Genomic DNA, 20,915 nt, shown 5'->3' on the forward strand with positions numbered 1-20,915 from the left:
AACTTTTTTTTTTTATTATCAAATAAGTAATATTAAGTCAGAGTTGTAGGCTATATGGACTCCAAATGGGCTTCAGCTCACATTTTTAATAAAATAGGAGCAAACAACGGAAAAACATGTGACCTAAGGAGCCCTGATTTGTGCATTTTTAAAAATTAAAAAAAAAAAAAAAAAATAGGTTTAACTGTACATCAACAAGGTAGGTGTGCCTAATAAAGTGGCCAGTGCTGAAGGATGCTAACGGTCTGAATAGAGCGGAATTTATACTTTTGGTTCGTTTTCTCTTTTCTAAACAAATCAAAAAGCAAAAACAGGTGGTCTGAGGGGCGTGTAGGGCTGAAACCATCCTCGTGAAACTCTTATACAGTGACAGAAAAAGAAAACAAACTCTCACAAAGTACACATAGGAATCACAAAAATTAGCCAAGCATGGAGAACACCGAGTCAGCGTTTAGAAAATGATGTGATTATCATCTACATCATGTAAATAATTACTTAAACGACACACGAAATGTTTTAATTTCCTCTTTTTGTTTGTCGGGTCAAGTTTCCAGAACATTTCTTTCTCAGTTTACGCCTCACGGTTCAGTTCAGCAACTCTAGGGAAAAAAAGAAGAAAAAAAAAAAGGCTGCGACTCAAAACACGGCGTGTTTGGTTGACTTCCTGCAGTCGTGTCGATTCAGAGTCGAGTTCCCTTGGGACCAGATTGAGACCACCTTCTCAGACCGGTTGTTTTGGTCCACATTTGAGTGTGATATAGCTAAAAACGTGTCCCGTGAGTGTTTATATATCAGTGTGATATTTTGTGACTCAAACTTTCTTAGAAAAAAGTGTCGAATTCACAGTTTATTTTTGTTTTCGTTGTATTCTCTGATGTGTAACATGCTTCAGCGTGTTCACCCCTGAGTGCGTCTGTAAACCAGAACATCAGGTCTGTCCACTCCGAGAGTCTTCACAAATCTTAGGGAATACTGTTGAAAAATATGGCACGGCTGCAGGGGTTTTAGTGGCTTAAATTTTTTATCTAGAACTGCTTAGTAAAGCAAGAACAGACAGGATGGGAATGTGAGGAAGCGCACTTGTGCTAGTAGTACTCCATCTCTGTGCTTATGACGTCTAATAACATGGACCTGATGTTACAGAAGACTGCAGAATGCAAATGAACACTCGAATATTTCATGATATTTCATTATGTGCTGACATCGAAATAAATTTCATCACAAAAAAGCTTTTCTAAAAGAAGTATTACGTGTGTCGAAAGTAGTGCTGTAACACTGACCAGCTTTAATGTTTCTCAGATTGGATGCGTAAGATAAATTTGTTTTGCTTTTTGTTCTATTTTCATTCCTACGTCTTCTGTAAGCGCTTTATCCTGCTGAGGGTTGCAGCAGATCCGGAGTCTGTCCCGGGAATACTGTGCGTGAGCAGGGAATACACCCTGGAAAGCACACCAGTCCACTCATTCACTCCTAGAGGCAGTTTAACCTAAGACGTTCCACTTACTGGCATGTTTTTGCTCGGAGGAAGGAAACCGGAGAACCCGGAAAGACACCAAGAACGTGACAGTGACAGTAACTCGAGCTCGAGATCGAACCATGGAACCTCGAGCTGTTATTGTATTATCATACCTTCTTAATTATTGTGTGAAACTTGAGCTGAGTTTTTTTTTTTTTTTTTTTTTTTTCAATCTGGGGGAAAAAAACACACACACTCATGCACAAACAAATTAAAAACTTAGAAAAAAATTATTTAAATTATTGTTTAATTATTTAAAAAGCAATAGGCATGTTGTGTGAATATATACAGTAATACTTTGGCTATTTATTTTTTTATTTTTTATTTTTTAATTAATTCCCTACACCCCATTTTGAGATTTTGAGACCCACTAAATCATGATGATGCATGCCACTCATTAGTTATGACCCATCTTAGGTTCACCAGTTTGCTTTAATCCACCGTCCTACAGTGACTGCAATGTATAAAAGTGCAGTATGCTTTTTTCTTTTTTTTGGTCGATCACTGCCTTGTAGGTTGACATCAGACATCAGCATTCGCTCTCCTGACGTATTCATGAGACAGTAGGAGGACAGCTGTCTTTTACGGATCCTTATTTTGGACAATGCATGTATTTATTTAAACTTCTCGCTTCGTGATAATTGACGAGCTTTACAGTATTAACCTAATATCGTATCGAATTGACTACTCCTGCCTGGCTCTTTTTTCCTGGACAGAATTGTCAGATGCTCCTTCAGGAACAAAAGAGCCAGGCAAGAATTGTCAATTCGATACGATATTAGGATTGTAAAGTTAGTCAATTATCATGGTGTGAGAATTTTTATATTAGTACATGCATTCGTGCATGTGCAGTCTGTAAAACTCATTTCATTTTAAGAATGGAGTATCTGCCAGCTTACATGGTATAGCAAGTGGTCCAACTGAAATTATAATTACAATGTACTGTATGCATGTGCAGGATTTAGACCCGCTCGCATATCTAATAAAGCCCGATTTTGCCCATCAGTAATGCTGCAGTGCTTTATTATGCCCGTGTCAGCGTTTAAAGCCCCTCCATCGTCTTCGCTCTCTGCATGCTTATGAAAGTGCCGTCACTTCAGGTATTAACTCTGACAGGCCAGATGATCCAAAGGGACCTTGGCGCACGTGTGGGTGATGGATTTTTCTTCATTTGGTGTGAGCATTGTTCAGAAATGTTGATGTGAGCTTTCTGCCTCTGTGGAGTTGAGATTTAAAGGTGTCGTTTAAAGGCGAGGTGTAGATAAGATGTATCGGCTGTGTCGAATAAGAGCACGTTCATGTCTTCATGCTAAGTGAGTTACTGAGTGACTAAGCATTTCTCACTGTAGCACTAGCACTAGTGGAGGAATGATGCGTAAGGAATAACACAAGATGGAGTGTGTAGTTATAGGAAAATAATGAGCGACCAGGTGGTGTGGTGCAAAGTGGAGTCACCCAGAAGTTGATTCTTTTCCTATAACAGCACATCCCGAAGTGTTTTCTTCTTCTTATACCACAGCAGCAATTTTGTTGTTTATTAAACAATGACCTTTCGTACTTTTTAGATGTTTACAGTTATGTTTAATATTGCGTAATATCCACAAAACAAGTAACCTACATTACAACAACTATAGTAGCTCCTTCATCCACCTCTCCTTTTTCTCTCTCTTAAAGTTAATAACGCAAAAATGATGCTCGTTACAGAGAAACCGCAAAGCGCAAACTCCTACGACTTACAAAGTGCTGACACTGGAGACTCCTTCCGTAGATGCAAAAATAAACATCTCCTCACAGAAAACTTCGCCATATGAGCAAATTTTGTATCTGTTAATAAGGAGCGTCTCTTTTAATATGGAGCATCTCACTTAAAAATTCTCTGAATTTCTTTTACTAGAGAAACGATAACGTATTAAAAGATTGCATTCATAAAAAATCTGTGATGTGCCGTATTCTGTCAGAGCTGCTGTTAGGGCAAATTAACAGCAATCAGAAACGAGAATTCAGTCATTCTTAGAGAATAAATTCACAGTGCAGTATGACCTAATATGACGATTGTCAGTACTTCACAATACGTATTTGAAACTGTAATGACTGTGCAACATTTAAATTATTCCAGTGAGTTAAAATAGCTAGAAAAATAATAGCTATTTAAAAAAAGTCTCTCATTTGTAGCTATCTTGATTTGAAACTCTTGTCTCACTTGGAAATACCAAGGTTTTTTTTTTTATATAATGATTTAATGGTGTAGATGATGAAAATATAAACAGTATCAAATGTATTCTTGCTCTCATTAATTTAAGTGTCCTATATTTATATAATGTCTGAGGTTTCAGAGCCGTCTCTTATAAAAATACAATAAATCTAAAGGTTCTTTGTTAGGTGCTGCAACTGATGAGCTCATTTTTATTATCGAAAAGCTTTCATTCCTACACATCTGGCGCTATTGCAGTGGAAAGAATAAACATGTACCTGTTCCCTCCATCCCTCCATTAGTAAACTGTGAGATCATTCTGAAGCGGCTGTAGTACTGGTTTTTTTTTTTTTTTTTTTGGGGCAGTCCCTGATTTTATGCTAACATTAATTCTGCATGTGTCTGACCGCTCAGCTTGCTCGCTCTCAGGTGTTATAAATCGTGCCAGGCCTCGCCGCCGGAGAACTGAAGATAATTGGCTATTAAAGATCACAGGCCTCTCTCCATCCTCCTGAGGCGATCATGCCTGACAAGTGAAAACAGATTTATACTAGCCCTTCCTCCGCCGCCCCTCTCTCTGTCTGCTCTTTTATTCATCCTCCTTCCCTTCTGCTCAAACAGGTGTGTGTTTGTGTGTATGTGTGTAGGTGTTTGTGTCCATTTGCTTGTATTCATTAGACTGTAATAGCCTTGGGATAATGATTATATATACAATATAATATTCTTTTATCCATACAAAAATAAATCTTTCTTTCTTTGTAAATCTATCCTTCCATCATAAAAATGGATATATATATATATATCACTTTCTAATTATCATTAACATTATTTGTAAAGTGTTACATGTGACACTTCCTTTAGGTCATAAAAAGTTTGTCCTTTTTTTCTCTTTTCCTCTGAAATATTTCAGTGGCATATATTTATATAATTTATATAATAAATATATGATGTTAAATGTATAAATGTCTAACGGTAGCTTCATCAAACATACACTGATAGGTTTTATTAATTTATTTTATTTCATATTAATCAGAATATTCTCTATTTACCGTGACAGAACGCAAGGGAAAAGGGGCGGAGCTTCCAGGCAGTATTAGTTACTATAGGAGAGAGCAAAACACCTGAGCAGATCATTCCAGATTATTATATTAGCTAATCTCCCATTTTATTGGGGGAAAAAAGACCACTCTTTTTGCGTATTTTAGAGTGAGAACTCGTAATAGTGTACTAGCGGTGTTAAATTGAGGAATAAAATGTACAAACCAAATAGGCAACTATTGTAATATGAAAAATTAATATTACAGTGTAAAAACATTTCTCAGTTCAATACAAATCTCAGAATAATCTGTTTATCAGGAAACCAGTGTTGGTGCTTTTACTTACAAACTGTCTAACATCTTGCAAGATCCAAAAGCTGCCCAGAGGGTTAAAGCAAGAGGCTGTAAAGATAAACAGCAGATATTCATGTTATTAAAAACTGTGTATTACATTCAGAAAGAGACTTTAGATCTGGTATTATTTTGTTTCTTCTGTATTATTACTATTTTACCATGCTCTCTTTGAGCATTTCCTTTCAAATCCCTGGATGTTTGTATTTCACAAACTATCTATAAGTTCACTGTGAACTGTTCACTGGCTCACAGGTTTTTGTCACAGTGAGATAGTGTCACAGTAAGTCTTTGTACACTTTTCTGGCCACGAGCTTCAGGATCTTTAAGGTTGCAGTCTGACTGTCTCTCTTCACTTCTGTGTGTGTTTGTGTGTGTGTGTGTATTACATTCAGAAAGAGAGATGCAGACATTTGATCTGTTATTATTTGGTGTTTTGTTGGTATAAATTGTTGCTGCAAATTAGATTTTTTTGTTTTCTTAATTTAGTCCTAAGAGTATGTCAATTTAATTTCATATCTTTGGATGTTTATGCAGATAAGAATTTCATCTGTTAAGAAGTGCTTCCTGAAATTTCTATTAATTCGCTCTGGATTGTGTAAACAAGTGAACGTCTTTATAGTAGTGTAATGGTTTGAGCTGAGTTGTAAGTGTACGTGGCACTCGAGCACAGCAGACGGGCCTCAACCAATCCAATTAGGCCTAATAATACAACCACTACAGGTCATGAAGTCAGTGAACTGGCAGTTTGTGTTGAACAGGCATTACATTTGACCTTCCACTGTTCCAAACTGGCCCTAATCCGGTGTCTTTTAAAAGCTGCAAAAACATTACTTTCTGCAATAAACCCAAAAATCTTTAGTTTACTTTGGAGTTTCGGTTTAAAAATAGTGCCGTGTCCTTAACATGACCTGCTCGGTTACATTCAGCAATCAGAGAGGGCCAGCAGTGCATTAATGTTGAGTATTAAAATGTCTTTAGAGATTAATATAACTTGACATTGAGTATGTGAAATAAAAAAAAATGTGGGGGAAAAAAAAAAACTGCATAACCACGTACGAAATTTAATATCCGAGTTTCATTTATATTGTTTGATAATGTGCTACTGCGTACCAGTAGCTAATTTCACCAGTGTAAAAGGGCTGTGTGATATGATATGATATTGATATTGTCATAGACAAGTGTATTGTGACATAATTTGAGATATCATGCACCATGATATTTTTGCATAAAATGTTTTTAAAATAATTTTTTAATAACTTACAAATTCTGGCAGCAGCTTATTTCAGGTTAAAATTTTGTACTGACTATTTAAAATTATATTACATTTAAAATGTAAAATAATCAACCTTTTTACTGAATTTATTTTCCCGCATTTTTAGTACATTATTTTTTTTTTTTTTTAGGGCTGCACGATTTCAAAGAAAAATGTACTATGCGATAACTTGATATATATATATATATACATATATATATATATATATATATATATATATATATATATATATATATATATATATATATATATATATATATATGTGTGTGTGTGTGTGTGTGTATGTATATATATATATATATATATATATATATATATATATATATATATGACATAAACCAAATGTAATAAAAACTAATATGTTTCATGTTCTTTTGAGGAAAGGAAAGCATGCTCTGCTATCTGCATCATTGTAAAACTTTGACTTTTCGTAACTTTTTGAAGTATTAAAATCATTCAGTTATCGCAAGCTCTTGTAATTAGCTTATTGCGATGTTTACATTTGTGATATTTTCATATTTCGATAATTTCGATATATTGTGCAGCCCTAATTTTTATACATAATAAATAAATAGTCCTATTTCTATTAAATATATTTTGTAGACATTACATAAAAATCAAAATGTCACATAAAATCATCAAAATGTATATATATCATGATGGCTGTGTTATATTGTAGAAATGTCTACCAGTCTTGTGATATATTTTTTGTCATAAAATCCCTAATTGGGAAAAGTTTACGTTTCAGTAGCCTCACATGGGCCACCCATGGGACTATAGAGCATCTGATATGTTTCGTACACTTCTCTGGCCACGAGCTTCAGGATCTGGAAGGTTGCAGTCTGGTTGGCTGTCTTTACTTTGCCGTGCTTTGGTTTCCAGCAGGAAAACAAGAAACTGTGAACATCATAATACAGGGAAAGATATCATCACTGCAGAGTTCACAGAATCCTAACTTTAAATGTTATTAAGTTTGTTTGTTGTACATGAGGTACTCTTGTGTGTTTTCCTGATGGTTTATGGGAAACTATCTGTGACTGGCCATGTGTCCTGTCAGTCAAATTTCCCCTTTCTGTGCAAGTAGGCAGCTCTTGGCCACATTTTCTGAAGAAACATACCAGACCTTAGTGAATGTTTAGAAGTCTGGTTGTAGGGTGAAGGTGCTTTCTTGTATGTAGTGTTTAGTCTGTTCGAATGAACGCTGGTGTGTTTTCCTCCCCAGTGTGTTTGTCAGCCAGGTGTGAGCACGGCAATCACAATCTGTGTGAGGTGTCAGGGCGAAATGGTCTTGCTCTGCTTCCGAGTGATCTCTAGCGTTGTTTGATTGCAGTGAGAAAGCGATTCGACTCTGACTCGACCCGAGTGCAGGAAGTGAACCAAAAACAAACATGCAGTGTATTCTGGATTCTGAACTTCAGACTGAACCAAAGGACAGAGCTGTAGTGCTGAAGAATTGTATTGTGTTCTAAAGATTTAGACCAATAGAGGAAAAAAAGAGGAAATAAAAACTGGATACAATACACAGAATGTTTTTAACTAGTTATTTATATAAAGATCTCATTATATATGTGTATGATTTGACATATATGACTGTCATGATTTGTACACACTTTGGTAAAGGTTTGTTTTTCTTTTTCCATCTCTGTATTTCTGTTCAATGAATGAAACTCGTTTTTACAAGTACTTTTCAGTCCTACATGCTCCTCAAACAATTTTTTTTTGTTTAATTATGTGCAGCGCGAAACTAAACAAACCAAGTAGCGAATCAACCAAAAGTGTAAATCGTGCTCGGACTCAGGAAACTGAGTAATAGGTGTGTAACGGTCCTAATGTTTCAGTGGTCATTGCATCACATCCACACAGATGCACCAGAGTGAGTAATGGCTGTGTGACAATGTTGGGAAAATTAGCATTGTGAAAGAACCACACTGAACGTGACAGCAGGCAACATTGCGGACTGCAGTACAGTCTTCAGAATGACCGTCAGTCTGCTTCTTGATGTCCTTCTTCAAGTACGCAGTGTGGATTTGGAGAAGGACTGCATGTGCACTAAGGGGCCATAAAAACCTCCTCTCTACCTTCCTCTCTCCTCTCTACCTCTCTATCTGCATACTTACCCACACCTTCTTGTCCCTAGGCTTGCTCTGATTGGTTGCTGGTAGAGGTGTGCACATACTGGGAATGTGTGGTGGTGTTTTTTTTTTTTTTTTTTTTTTTTTTCCCCCCATCATTCCCACTCCCATAGGAGGTTTGTCTAATCCTGCCCACTCCTGCAGATTTTATTGTTTGAACCTGTCTATGATATTTGTCAAAATATAAGTGAATTAACAATTAAACCACCATGACCCTCACAAGGTTTACAGAGTTACTAATGTAAATGTGTCAAGCACTATATAAACACTCGTGTTAATAAATGTGGCATTTCTTTGTCCCACGATCTTCATATTTTAGCTTCATTAGGTTAAAAAAAAAAAAGCCAAAAACCTAAACGCTCGTGTCTGTGACTTTCTTCTTTGATCCGGATGCACATCTCTAGTTGCTGGTAGCCAGAGAAAAAGAACTAAAGGAATAAAGGGAGACGCTGTGGACCTTTCTGTGATGAAACCAAATTTATATTGCTAATAAACTGTGACTTAAATGAAATAAAACTGCTAAAAGTAGTGCTGCAGTGTCTGAGCTCTTTGTTGTAGGTCCCGTGTTCATCTAACAGCCCATAGCCCATAGGATTAATAGTAATGAGTGTTAAATTAGTGTTCCTCCAGTGTTGCAGCACTCGCCGTAATCATGTTTCCAGTCATTTCAGCCGCCGCTGATGTGGCGCAGGAGATTTCACACGCTCTCTTTATTCCATAGTTACTGTTGCATTTACCATGGTGATGGTTTCTAAGGTGTTCAATACGAGTTCCGTAATTACATGGAGGAAAGGGTGAATGGAAATAAGGTTAATTTGCAGCCTCAGAACGCTCTTGCCAAACTCGTGACACACATTCTCATCTCTCAGCCTCCTGTCTGTGGTTCTCCTGCTAACAAGGACTGGGCTTTATCTGTTCTCAGAATCCAGTTCTGTATTTGATCTATTTTAAGTATTTAAAATAGTATTTTATCTATTTATCAGTATTTTAAGTATCGCAATTGGAAACAAATCTTCCATTTATTTTATTTATTTAATTTTTTTTTAGAGAAATTATGAAAATAAAAATCTAAATAACCAGTTCACACGTCATTTGCATTTTTTTTTAAAATTATTATTATTGTTTTTTTCTGATAATCTTGTGTCACAGAGATTCTACAACATTTAATGCATCTATAAACAGATAAAAAATATAATTTATTCTTTAATGAATAAAAAATTATTTTAATGGAAAATTTCTGTTATTAAAAAATATTCAATTTCATGGTGAAAAACGGTACCTCCTCCCTCCACTGCGTCATTGTTTAGTTTTCCATAACAGCACACACCAGAGCGTTTTATTTCCTACTTACTAACTTAAACTGGCTGAATTAGGGCAGTTTGCTTTGTGTTCATGTCCCTACTGCTTTCAGTCAGTAAGAACAAACTTGATGAAAATCAATAAGTCTGGGTGATATGAAGATATAATATCGAGATTGTGATAAATTACATGACAGTACACTTCTTTTGAGATATCACGGGTATCGTAATATCTTTTTCTAATCTTTTAAAAAAAAAATTTTTTTTAATAGCAGTTACAAACACCGGTTAGTAGAGCAGCTGATTTGATTGATACTGAACCTTTTACAATTGTATTTTTTTTTAAAAATTGATATTAAAATGTATATTGGAATATTATATTTTAATATTATTATAATATTAATAATGTGTGTGTGTGTATATATATAATTTTTATTATAAATATTATTATTATATTATTTTATAACGATTTTGCTTTTGAGTAATTTATTTTTGCAGGTAAAAATGATTATTATTATTTTTTTTTTTAATTTTTTATTTATTTTTAAATTAATGCGCTGCCACTTTTTTGACTGTTGGTTAGCAAACTGATGGTGCTTGGCAGTTCACTGATCATATGTTTGAGCTTTGTGGTGAACTGGGATCGAATCTACGTAGTTCTCCTACGTCACAAACAAATGCTCTGCCGCTGTACAGCAGAATTTCACATGTTCAGCTCTTTATAATAGCACTCTTATCTCTGACTCGGCCTCACTCGCCCTCGTACACGGAGTTGTGAAGCCAAGAGCTGGTCATGTGCTCGTGATATCAGAATAGAAGGTCACTGCGATTGACCGTGGAACAGAAATGTACCCAGATTGTGGACAGATGAAAACCTCCACATTTTTAATGTTTAATGGTGTGTTCTATTCTGCTAACCTTCTTGCCCACTGGGCAACTCCGAGTAATTAAAAAATAAATAAATAAAAAATACTAATTGTCTGGAACTTTGTCCACCCCTGGGTACATGATTCCCCCTTATCAAGCTCAGGTAATTTTAGTATGTATTTAGGTAGATTAAAGAATCAATTTGTGATTTTGAAAGCCCAGAGCTATGAAATAATGAGCTATGAAATAATATGAAAACACCTCCCCCAATTGGCCCCACCCTTTGCTTTAAATTACACGTGTCTCTTGTGTGTGTGTGGGTTTTTTTTTTTTTTTTAAGCTGGAGGTGGAGCTAATTTCTGGGTCAGAACATTTAAAGTAAATGTTTGAAACATAGAATCTAGTCAAGTTAATTGAATGACAGCAGTGTCCTGCTCAGAGTCTCTAAAATAAGTTTAAAAATATATTATTATTATTATTATTATTATTATTATTATTATTATTACAGGTTCAGAGACATTTTTAAACAATACAAACTTCACCTTTAAGGTTTTCAAACTTCCCACAGGAACGGTCACCTGTGATTCTAATGTCTCCTTGATCCCAATATCAGTTTAACACAAAAGATTTTTTTTTGTCTTATAATCTCAATTCAGATCTAATTATACCCTTGTAGCTTTATTTTAGCTGAAGGCTAATGATATTAGTTTCAGGCAGACTACATAAGCCTAGTCATGGTGTAATGGAGCTAAACTGGTACAAATCGGTGCTGCGGTGACTGAGTCACTCCTAAAGGCCAAACGCTGTCCCTTAGCATGAGTGTCAAGTTTTGATGTTTTAGGGTGTAACATATGAAGAAATACAGTCTTTAATATGTGGTAAAGATTATGTATTAGTAGTTTCTTGTTGTTTGTTTAAAGTATAGATTTTTACATTATTTATATATTTCCCTGTGTTGTTTCTTATGTTCTTGTGCAGCCATGGACCCATCCATCACGCTGTGGCAGTTTCTGCTGCATCTCCTGGATGACCAGAACCAGCGGCACCTGATCTCCTGGACGTCCAACGACGGCGAGTTTAAGCTGCTGGATGCCGAGGAGGTGGCGCGCCTCTGGGGGCTGCGCAAGAACAAAACCAACATGAACTACGACAAGCTGAGCCGCGCACTACGCTACTACTACGACAAGGTGAGCGTGAAAGAGGTGTTGCATATTTATTCTGGATGTTGTTGTTGACGTTATTTCTGAACTTGTATTATTGATGCATTTATTGCACTTGTGTTGCTAATAATTAACTCGTTTTGAGTGCATACAGTCTCCCTCACTTTGTTTTGGTTTGGCTGCTAGCAGCCAGTCAGAGCAAGCCAGTCAGATGAATGTGAGTGGAAATATAGAGGAGGCAGGGCTTACCACATGTTCAGTTAAACAAACAGCGCAGGTTTGATCTAGCGCTGTATTTAAAAATGAACTGGTGTTTAGTGAAGCAGTGGCTGCTGCTGAATTAATCTGCATAAAAACAGGGTTCATTTATAAGCACTAAGCAGGACATAAACAAACTCTGGGTAATGAAGCAAGCTTGTAAACTTTATTTTCCCCCCTAATTATCAAGGCATTGTTAAAATATTTATTGTAGTGTATTCTCATGCTCTACATGCATGTAGATTTAAGTATGGGAAAGAGAGGAAATAAAGAGGGGGGGCCCTTGTTCTTATAAACACTTGACATTTGTTTACTAACGTAATAACTTTAAGATCAGCATTTGGAATACTCCATTTTTACATTTACAGCATTTGGCCGACGGCAATTTATACAACTGAGCAGTTGAGGGTTAAGGGCCTTGGTCAAGGGCCCAGCAGTGGCAGCTTGGCAGTGCTGTGATTTGAACTCACAACCTTCCAAGCAGAAGGTCTAACGTCGTAATCACTGAGCTACCACTTCCCATAGTATACTCCCACTTCCCAAGAATACTAACTTAACAGTATAGCATAACTGTTCTGAGAAAGGAATATGTTGTAACATGATTCATTTTAGTACTTGGCCTGGTCTTTCTCAACAGAACATAATAAAGAAAGTAAGCGGTCAGAAGTTCGTCTACAAGTTTGTGACTTTTCCTGACCCCAACTCTGCCGACGGCCTCAGAAGCCCTGAGGATGCCCAGCGGCTCATCAGCGGCGAGAAAGTGGAGGCGTCTGTCCAATCCAAAGCAGCAGGGGGCGCCAGTGCCGCCGTGGCCTCCCTGTCCAAGAGCCTGCAGCCTCAGCGCTCGTCTCCTAGCTCAGTGCAGCGCAGCTCCCGCAACGACTACATGAAGTCAGGGCTTTACTCCACCTTCACCATCCAGTCCCTGCAGACGCCCTGCAAGAGCTCCAGCAAAGCTGTGAAAACGGAGCTGCCTGCGGAGAACACGCCCAAACTGAGCAGCACTGAGCGACCGCTGCAAGAGGTGAGCACAGAGTGTACTGTACTGTAAAACAAATTCTTTTTTTCCCTGTCAGATCCTCTGCTCATCATCTGTGGAGCGTCAATTTGTACATATTTTGTACACTTTTCTGGTCACGAGTTTCAGAATTTTGAATCTGATTGACACTACACACTTCCATGAGCCATTTGAGTGTACTTTTTGTGAATTTTTTTTTTTTGGCCTGTCAGATGCTCTGCCCATCAGCTACGGCGCATCAGTTTGTACACAAGTTTCAGAATCCTGAAATTGTTTGTCTCTCTGAACTTCCTTGTATACACACTTCCATGAGCCATTTGAGTGTACTTTTGGTGGAAAACTTTTTTGCCTGTCAGATTCTCTGCCCATCAACCGCAGAGCATCTGTTTTGCATGTCTTTTGTACACTTTTCTGGTTTCAGAATCTTGAAGGTGGTCATTTGAAGGTGGACTCTCCACACTTCCTTGAGCCATTTTTTTTCAGCAGGAAAAAAAACACCATGATATAATCAGATTTTCAGAACAAAATATTGCCAATAGATTGCGAAGAAGCTTCTGCTTTTATTGCACAATTCTAAATGTTTCCAGGCTGCATGGCTTGCATGGGAACCTAAACACAGAAGGATATATTACTCCATGCATCAGTGATTTTTCTGTTCCTCATTTTTGTCGTGTAACTAAATGATTAAAGACTGTTTGAACTGTAGTAGATTAATGTCTAAATAAAGAATTATATGAAAATGAACTCTGGCAGTGTTTCTAAATGTGCTGACCTGATTGAAATCTGTGCTTTCGTTTGCTTGTTTTTTTGTGTCTTTACTGTTTGTTTATGTTTTCAAGATGCGGGTATGTCAGCCAGAAGCCCAGCAGGCTGCAGTGGTCACTCCGTCTACAGCGGACAGCAGCGGTCTGCAGGTGATAGTGACACAACCTTCACCCTGTGCCACTCCCGCCCTCAGCCCACAGACGCCCTCCGCCTCTGCTGCGCCCCCTACGGTGGGTTAAACACCTTGACTTCAGCTCACATCATTTTAAAAACCTCGTCATTTAATCTTCTCTCTGTCATATAATTAAAATTTTGTCACTGCGTCTTGTTCCATTTGGAAGATCGCAGCCTTGATAGAATAGGTACATTTAATATTTATAGTATTTACTGTATGATATTTTTTATTGTAGTGTTGTGTTAGTCTACAAATCGTACATGCTTAAGCTAACAGATTGGGCAATTTAAAATCATTCCATGCCTAATCATATCCTTTTGTCTTATATATAGTATTCTATCTGTAGTATTTAGCTGGGACTTGATAGTTCTTTTGTGGATTATTTATTGCTGCTAAATTGGGTGATTAGTTGTGCTTTGTTTCAGACGCCGATGAACAGCCTCAGAAAATATGCTGTAAAAAAAATTACATTTTAATTTCAAGCAATGCTTTATTAGGCCTTGTTTACTCGCGTTATAATTTAGTCCCACAGAGTAAACATGTTTATTGTGCCTGCTGTTATCAGCTAATTTGGCAGGCACAGTATTGTTGTACCAGTCAGTGTGTGTGTGTGTGTGTGTGTGTGTGTGTGTGTGTGTGTGTGTGTGTGTGTGTGTGTGTGAGCGTGTGTCAGTCTTATTGTCATGCTGTGTTGGGCCAGGACCTGTTATGCCTTGAATACACTGCACGACTTGAACGACATTATGACTGATAGTGATTTTTTTGGTGATTTTGTTGCGGCATTACACCCAGTTTGTGACTTGCTGCTGAACTGAAGCAAAACTGGCACCAAAAAACAAGTCCATACCTGTGAGTAGGTGATGGTGCCACAGCTTGCAGATGCTCCTTGTGCCAAACACAAAGAAAAGAGGGGAAAAAAAAGACCTTTTTGTTTTTCATGCTGCTGCTTCTCACATGCCTGTTGTATTTACTTTTCATTGCCTGTTCTCTGAATCTTTTCAGAGTTTGTTCTGTGTTTTGTTTGATACACTCCTGCTTGCCCAGACTGACCTTAAGCTTCATCTGGAGCCAAATAATCATGCTCCTTGTGCCTACTTCTTGATTTTTCCAAGCTAAAAATAATCAGGATAGGTCTGATCAGCACTCAGTATGTGAATTAAGGCTTTAATTGGGTTTACAGTTGTATATTTTAATCCCATTTTATAGGCATTATTTTAGAAAAGACCTCTGTTTAGCAAACCTTTGACGTTAAGCGTTCTGATCCAGAATCAGGACCAGCACATTTAGTGTCTGGGATATAAATTTTTTTTTATTTGTAGTTACCCAGGGAACAAGTAGGTTTAACAACCAAAACAAGAAAAAAATTCTTTATTGACTTTTGAAAAACCAAAATGGAGGATTTGGCTGGACTAATTAGTGTGCATGGATGACTGACGACCTTTTCAGAATCAGAACGCATCACTCTTTTTCCATGATACTTAATACGTCTGTGATTTTTCGCAGAACGGGCAGCCGCAGAAGAACCAGGGACTCAATGATCCCCCTCAGATCTTCCTGACGAGTGTGTCCGACCCCAGCTCGCTGACTTCGCTGATCCAGGTAGCCGGTAGCGACTGCGTGGTCAGCTCTCAGCAGGGTCACCCTGTGTTTGTGGTCATAAAGCCTCCACCTGTAGGGGAATCCAAAGAACCGAACATCACTTCTGGAGAAGACCTGCTGGACATCGTGGACCTGGACGTCAAACCTGAAGCCGAGGTGAGGATTAAAGCAGAATATTCCAGTGTCTTTGTGCGTAGTAAAACTTGCACTGTTAAACAATCAACTTGCACTTCTGTCCTAGACGATCCCTGTGTCCACTCCAGTGGTTACGGAGGCTCCGGTGCCTGTCGATACCTCTCCACCTTCCTGCCCCGAGCCCGTGGTACAGCCAGTGTTAGAATCAGAGCAGAGTGATGAGTCTCAGCCACCTGGTACATGACAGCTCAGTTTCAGTCCAGTTATATGGTTGTTATGATCACCATTATTTATCTCCCTTCTTATTGTTGTGTCTCAGTGGAGGACACGAGCACCGCCGCAGCAACGCAACCAGCCTCCACTCAGGAAGTGCAGCCGCCCAAATCCAAGAAGCCACGCGTGCTAGAGCTTCCCTCGTCTCCCTCGCCGCTTCCCCCTGGCCTCTCTCTGGATAAAGTCAGCGCAGCGGTGAACAGCCTGCTGGCCCCAGGCAGCACCACAAACACCCTCACACCCACCGTCATCACCTCTCACGCCTTGGTGAGTATTCACACTCACATTCACGTGCACACAGCGAGGTTCACACTGGGGTTTATTTTAGCAAAGAAAACACAGCTCATAAAAATGGGATTCCATTTTTTTTTTTTTTTTGTCAGCTTGGATTTGTAAACAGACTTTACAGAAGCGGCTGGTTAGATAAAGGTTTGCTGTTTGGACTTCAATGGAAAGATCAGACGGGTGCCATCTGAAGCCACAAAGCTCTGTGTGATAGGACGTGGGGTCAGATTCCTGGGGGGAGATTAAAGGCAAGGTCGAGTATTTTGGGAAAACGTCGTCTGAGGCATGCTGGTCTTATCCTGTCCTGATACAGAAGAAACACACACGTACACAGCACAATGATATCTTTATCAAACATTGTGTTTCTGAACATATAGTGTCACTTCAAACATTTTGGTTAAAGATATTTGTACTAGGGCTAGGCCATATGTGATAAATTACGTCATGATACGTCTTTTCAATAAATGTTTTAAAAATAACAATTACATGTTTTTTTTTTATGAAGTTAATGATTATTTTTCTATAACAGGATGTCCCTAATGGTTTAGTTTCTTACCTACATTATAGGAATTTAGTGTTGAAGTAGATTTGAGTTTATTTAATTTATTATATTTAAAGGTACATTAGTTAAGATTAGGTCTCTAACAGGTAAAGTAGGTGGATTCGACATTTGAATTATTTCTCTTTTACCCCTTGAGCCAGCCCCCATTTCGACCCATATTCACGAAGCTCCGCCCCCACCATCTACAGTGGCCTGTAGAGTCGCGTGTCTATAAAATGACTGACAGGAGGCACAACAAAAACACAAATGAGCGTTCCGGACTGGAAATCAGTTTTCCAAACGGCTTTTCTCACCCTATTTTTAAAGTCATATGTAGTTGACTATTGCATTGATGTGTAAGATTTGAAATAATATCTTGAAATTAAAGTCATATGTTGCTTCAGGCTGGTGTTAATTAATCATACATGAATCATTATCACAAATTCCTCGATTAATTAAACATAATGGACATTAATTATCAGGATTAATTATAATTGGTTAATTGGCTGGCATTTTGTTTTTAATGACTTGTTAATGGCACATTAAATCTTGAGCTCAGCTCAGATCTTGTGTTTTAATGATCTGCACAAACGTTAGTTTTTTAGTTATTTTCTAAAGTATTTATAAAAGCGCCTAAATTGGCTATATGTTGGTGTTAAAGAAATGAGCAGTAATTATTATTTCAGTATTATTGTTATTGCGCAGGCAGTGCAATGCTCACTCTGAGTTGCGGTGAATATTTCGAGCAGCAGTTTCGCTGTAATCCTCTGCAGCGCGCCGGTTCTCCTTCAGTGACGTACGAGTTCACAGTTACAGCAGCCACCCACGAGGCAGACCCAGGGAAAGAACACCGGGGGCGGCGCTGACACGGCACACAGCCAAGGAGTTATTCATCAAAAATATGTGCAGCTCTATTTCTGTTTAAACCAAGATTGCTGTAGAAGGAGGTGGATTTCTGAAAATAGTCTGAGTGGGCAGTAAATTAGGAGAACTCCGTACAACATGCCCATGGTATCAAGCCTGTTTAGTCTGGGACCTGTGAGTGTGTGTCTGAGTGAGTGTGTGTCTGAGTGAGTGTGTGTCTGAGTGAGTGTGTGTCTGAGTGGGTGTGTGTCTGAGTGGGTGTGTGTCTGAGTGGGTGTGTGTCTGAGTGGGTGTGTGTCTGAGTGGGTGTGTGTCTGAGTGGGTGTGTGTCTGAGTGGGTGTGTGTCTGAGTGGGTGTGTGTCTGAGTGGGTGTGTCTCTCTGTGTGTCTCTCTGTGTGTCTCTCTGTGTGCGTATGGGTATGTCTCTGCGTGTGGGTGTGTGTGTCTCTGAGTGTGTGTGTCTCTGAATGTGTCACTCTGTGTTTCTCTGTGTCTGCCTGTGTGTGTGGGTCTGTGTATCTCCTCTTGTGTGTCTTTCTTTTTGTCTGGCTCTCTCTCTCTTTCTGTGTCTCTGTGTCTCTCAGTGTATGTGTCTGTCTCTCTTTCTCTCTCTCTGTGTGTTTGTCTCATTGTGTATGTATCTCTCTCTCTCTCTCTCTCTCTCTCTCTCTCTCTGTGTGTGTGTTTGTCTCATTGTGTATGTATCTCTCTCTCTCTCTCTCTCTCTGTGTGTGTGTGTCTCTGTGTATGTATCTCTCTCTCTCTCTCTCTCTCCCTCTCTCTGTGTGTGTCTCTGTGTATGTATCTCTCTCTCTCTCTCTCTCTCTCTCTCTCTGTGTGTGTGTGTGTCTCTGTGTATGTATCTCTCTCTCTCTCTCTCTGTGTATGCGCGTGCGTGTCTATAAAACCAGTAATATCCACAAGGCAAATACAGTATCAATATTAAACTGTAAGCATACTGTACGTGAGTGACGTGAGTGTTTGAGATTTAATAGCACAGTTTTAACAGTAGAGTTTCTATCAGCTGACTTTATATTTCTCATTTATATTTTTACTGACCTTTAATCGACTGCACAGCACACAGACACCATTTATCGTTCATGCTCACTCCCTGCCATTATGTATGCGGATCTTCATGTTATTCCTCCCCCAATAATCCTTTATTCAGGATTAGTATCGATATTTACAGTCTTAAAATGCCATGTTTCTGTTTCTGCGTGTAATGTGCCTGATTTCCACCAAAACAACTGCAAGGTTTTGTTGTTGTTGTTGTAATCGGACTCTGTAATATTTGGTAGAAACCAAACCATTTCTGTGTGACAGACATTATAACACTGGAGCCTTAAAATAAAACACTTGTGAACATGAACGTTATTTATCTCTTTCCAGTTAGAAATGTAGCTCCTGCCTTTTCTATAATCTCTCGTTTATGTCAAAGCAACAAGATGTACATTGAGCTCAAATGTAGAGTAGATTTGCTCTATAGAGGAGAAAAAGTGTCGGATTGATTATTCACTCTGAAAGTGCTAGAAAATGTTTGTCTGTGTCAACTCTGTTTATTTTCATTTCTCTCCCAGACTCCGGTGTTGTTGACGCCGAGTCCCCTCCCATCCACCATCCACTTCTGGAGCACGCTGAGTCCCATCGCCCCGCGCAGTCCTGCCAAGCTCTCCTTCCAGGTGAGAATTCCCCTCCTGCCTTCCGCTTTCACACTTTTTCCAGCTTCACAGCACGGTCACATCGAACCATCTGCTGCCTCTCAGCTTCCTGCTTTATTACTGAGCTGAAGATCTGCCTGAAACACTGCACCAGTCACCGCAAGCCTGCAGACCAGGACACACAAATATCTATTTTTCCTCCTCCAGTCATGCAAGAATACTAGTTTTCATTTCTGAGTAATATGTAATGACATGAACTGACTCGAGATTTGTTAGGTATTTAAATAGCTCTGTCTCACCTTGGACTCACTTCTTGTGTTATTTTCTTGTGCAAACTTTATACTCAGGCTTGAGTAGTCGTATAAATCTCTAAGGTTTTAGTTTTGCACTGGAAATGGCTTTTAAAGAAGGACGCTGCTCCCTCTGCTGGCTCCAAATGATACTTCAGCAAATCAAAACGCGCAGCAGATGTGGTGTAGATCAGCGTGATCCTGTCCTGAGCCAGGGATTTCTTTAAACTGCACATTTTCCTGGCTAACCCGTGTGGGTTACGCGCACTGGATCAGGATTTAAAAAGTACTGGTGTCAGTGATGTAAGTAGTAATTATCAAAACCATTGGCTGGAAGCGAATTAAAAAAAAGTTTAATCAATATATTGAGAGGAATTATTGACATCTTTATTGAAATTGTTGAAAAATGTAAGCTGCAATCATTACTAAACGAATGAACTGTGCTTCAGAAAGAGGGATCATCCACGGCAGCCATTTGCAGTTTCGTTCCAACCTGAAGGGATGAAAAGCGGTTGTTTGCAGGGGGACATTTTGCTACTTTTTTGCTCTCTTTTTATGCTAAATGATAAAATGACCAGCTCTTTCCTATACTTATACCCCAGCACAGTTAAATTCTCGAATCTGATTGGTCAGAACATTGTTTTTGTACGACTGCACGACTCGGACAGTAGTTCCAGCTGTAACAGGAAAGATTTATATTAATTAAGCGCTCATTTTAATACGTAATTGTTTCTATAGTAACCGCTTATATACAGGGACTTGTAAAGTGGACAGTCTACATAAACAAGAAAAAAACAAATAATCATTGATTTACAGTAGTGAAGTTTTTCATTAAGCGACATTTATTTATGGAAGAAGTCTTGGGTGTGAGCGCTTTGTAACCGTCCGGATGCTTTGTAATGTTTCCCAGCATGGGAAAGTCTTCATGACGGAGGAGTTTACACTTTCCAGTTTCTCCGTAAAATGACAAGCTGCATTTTTTGCGAGACAGAGAGAGGGACAGAGAGAGGGACAGAGAGAGGGACAGAGAGAGGGACAGAGAGAGGGACAGAGAGAGGGACAGAGAGAGGGAGAGAGAGAGAGATGCGGGTTAGGAAACGACTGTTTATCGCAGCTAACTTGTTTCACGAATGTTCCAAAGCATTAAATCTAACTATAAACCACTGAAATGCATGACACGTTGTTAAAATAAATAAATAAATGTAATTTATTAAATAAATTAAAC

At 38.6% G+C, this 20,915-nt stretch overlaps 1 protein-coding gene across 3 annotated transcripts in view; it reads left to right on the forward strand.

The window, feature by feature from the left end:
• The window catches only part of elk1 (ETS transcription factor ELK1), a 33,534-nt gene that overhangs the window by 2,134 nt on the left and 10,485 nt on the right, over window positions 1-20,915 (forward strand). For 2 of the 3 annotated variants that reach the window (XM_034306665.2, XM_026927951.3), the window contains 7 exons: window positions 11,647-11,855; window positions 12,724-13,110; window positions 13,944-14,099; window positions 15,548-15,799; window positions 15,885-16,014; window positions 16,098-16,318; window positions 19,320-19,421. In XM_034306665.2, coding sequence (XP_034162556.2) covers window positions 11,647-11,855; window positions 12,724-13,110; window positions 13,944-14,099; window positions 15,548-15,799; window positions 15,885-16,014; window positions 16,098-16,318; window positions 19,320-19,421 — 1,457 coding nt within the window. Of the gene's footprint in view, window positions 1-11,646; window positions 11,856-12,723; window positions 13,111-13,943; window positions 14,100-15,547; window positions 15,800-15,884; window positions 16,015-16,097; window positions 16,319-16,434; window positions 18,081-19,319; window positions 19,422-20,915 lie in introns of those variants that run through there. The other variant, XM_053236247.1, reaches the window with a different exon arrangement.

The sequence above is a fragment of the Pangasianodon hypophthalmus genome, chromosome 8 (genome assembly GCF_027358585.1).
Source record: "Pangasianodon hypophthalmus isolate fPanHyp1 chromosome 8, fPanHyp1.pri, whole genome shotgun sequence".
In the NCBI taxonomy this organism is placed as follows: domain Eukaryota; kingdom Metazoa; phylum Chordata; class Actinopteri; order Siluriformes; family Pangasiidae; genus Pangasianodon; species Pangasianodon hypophthalmus.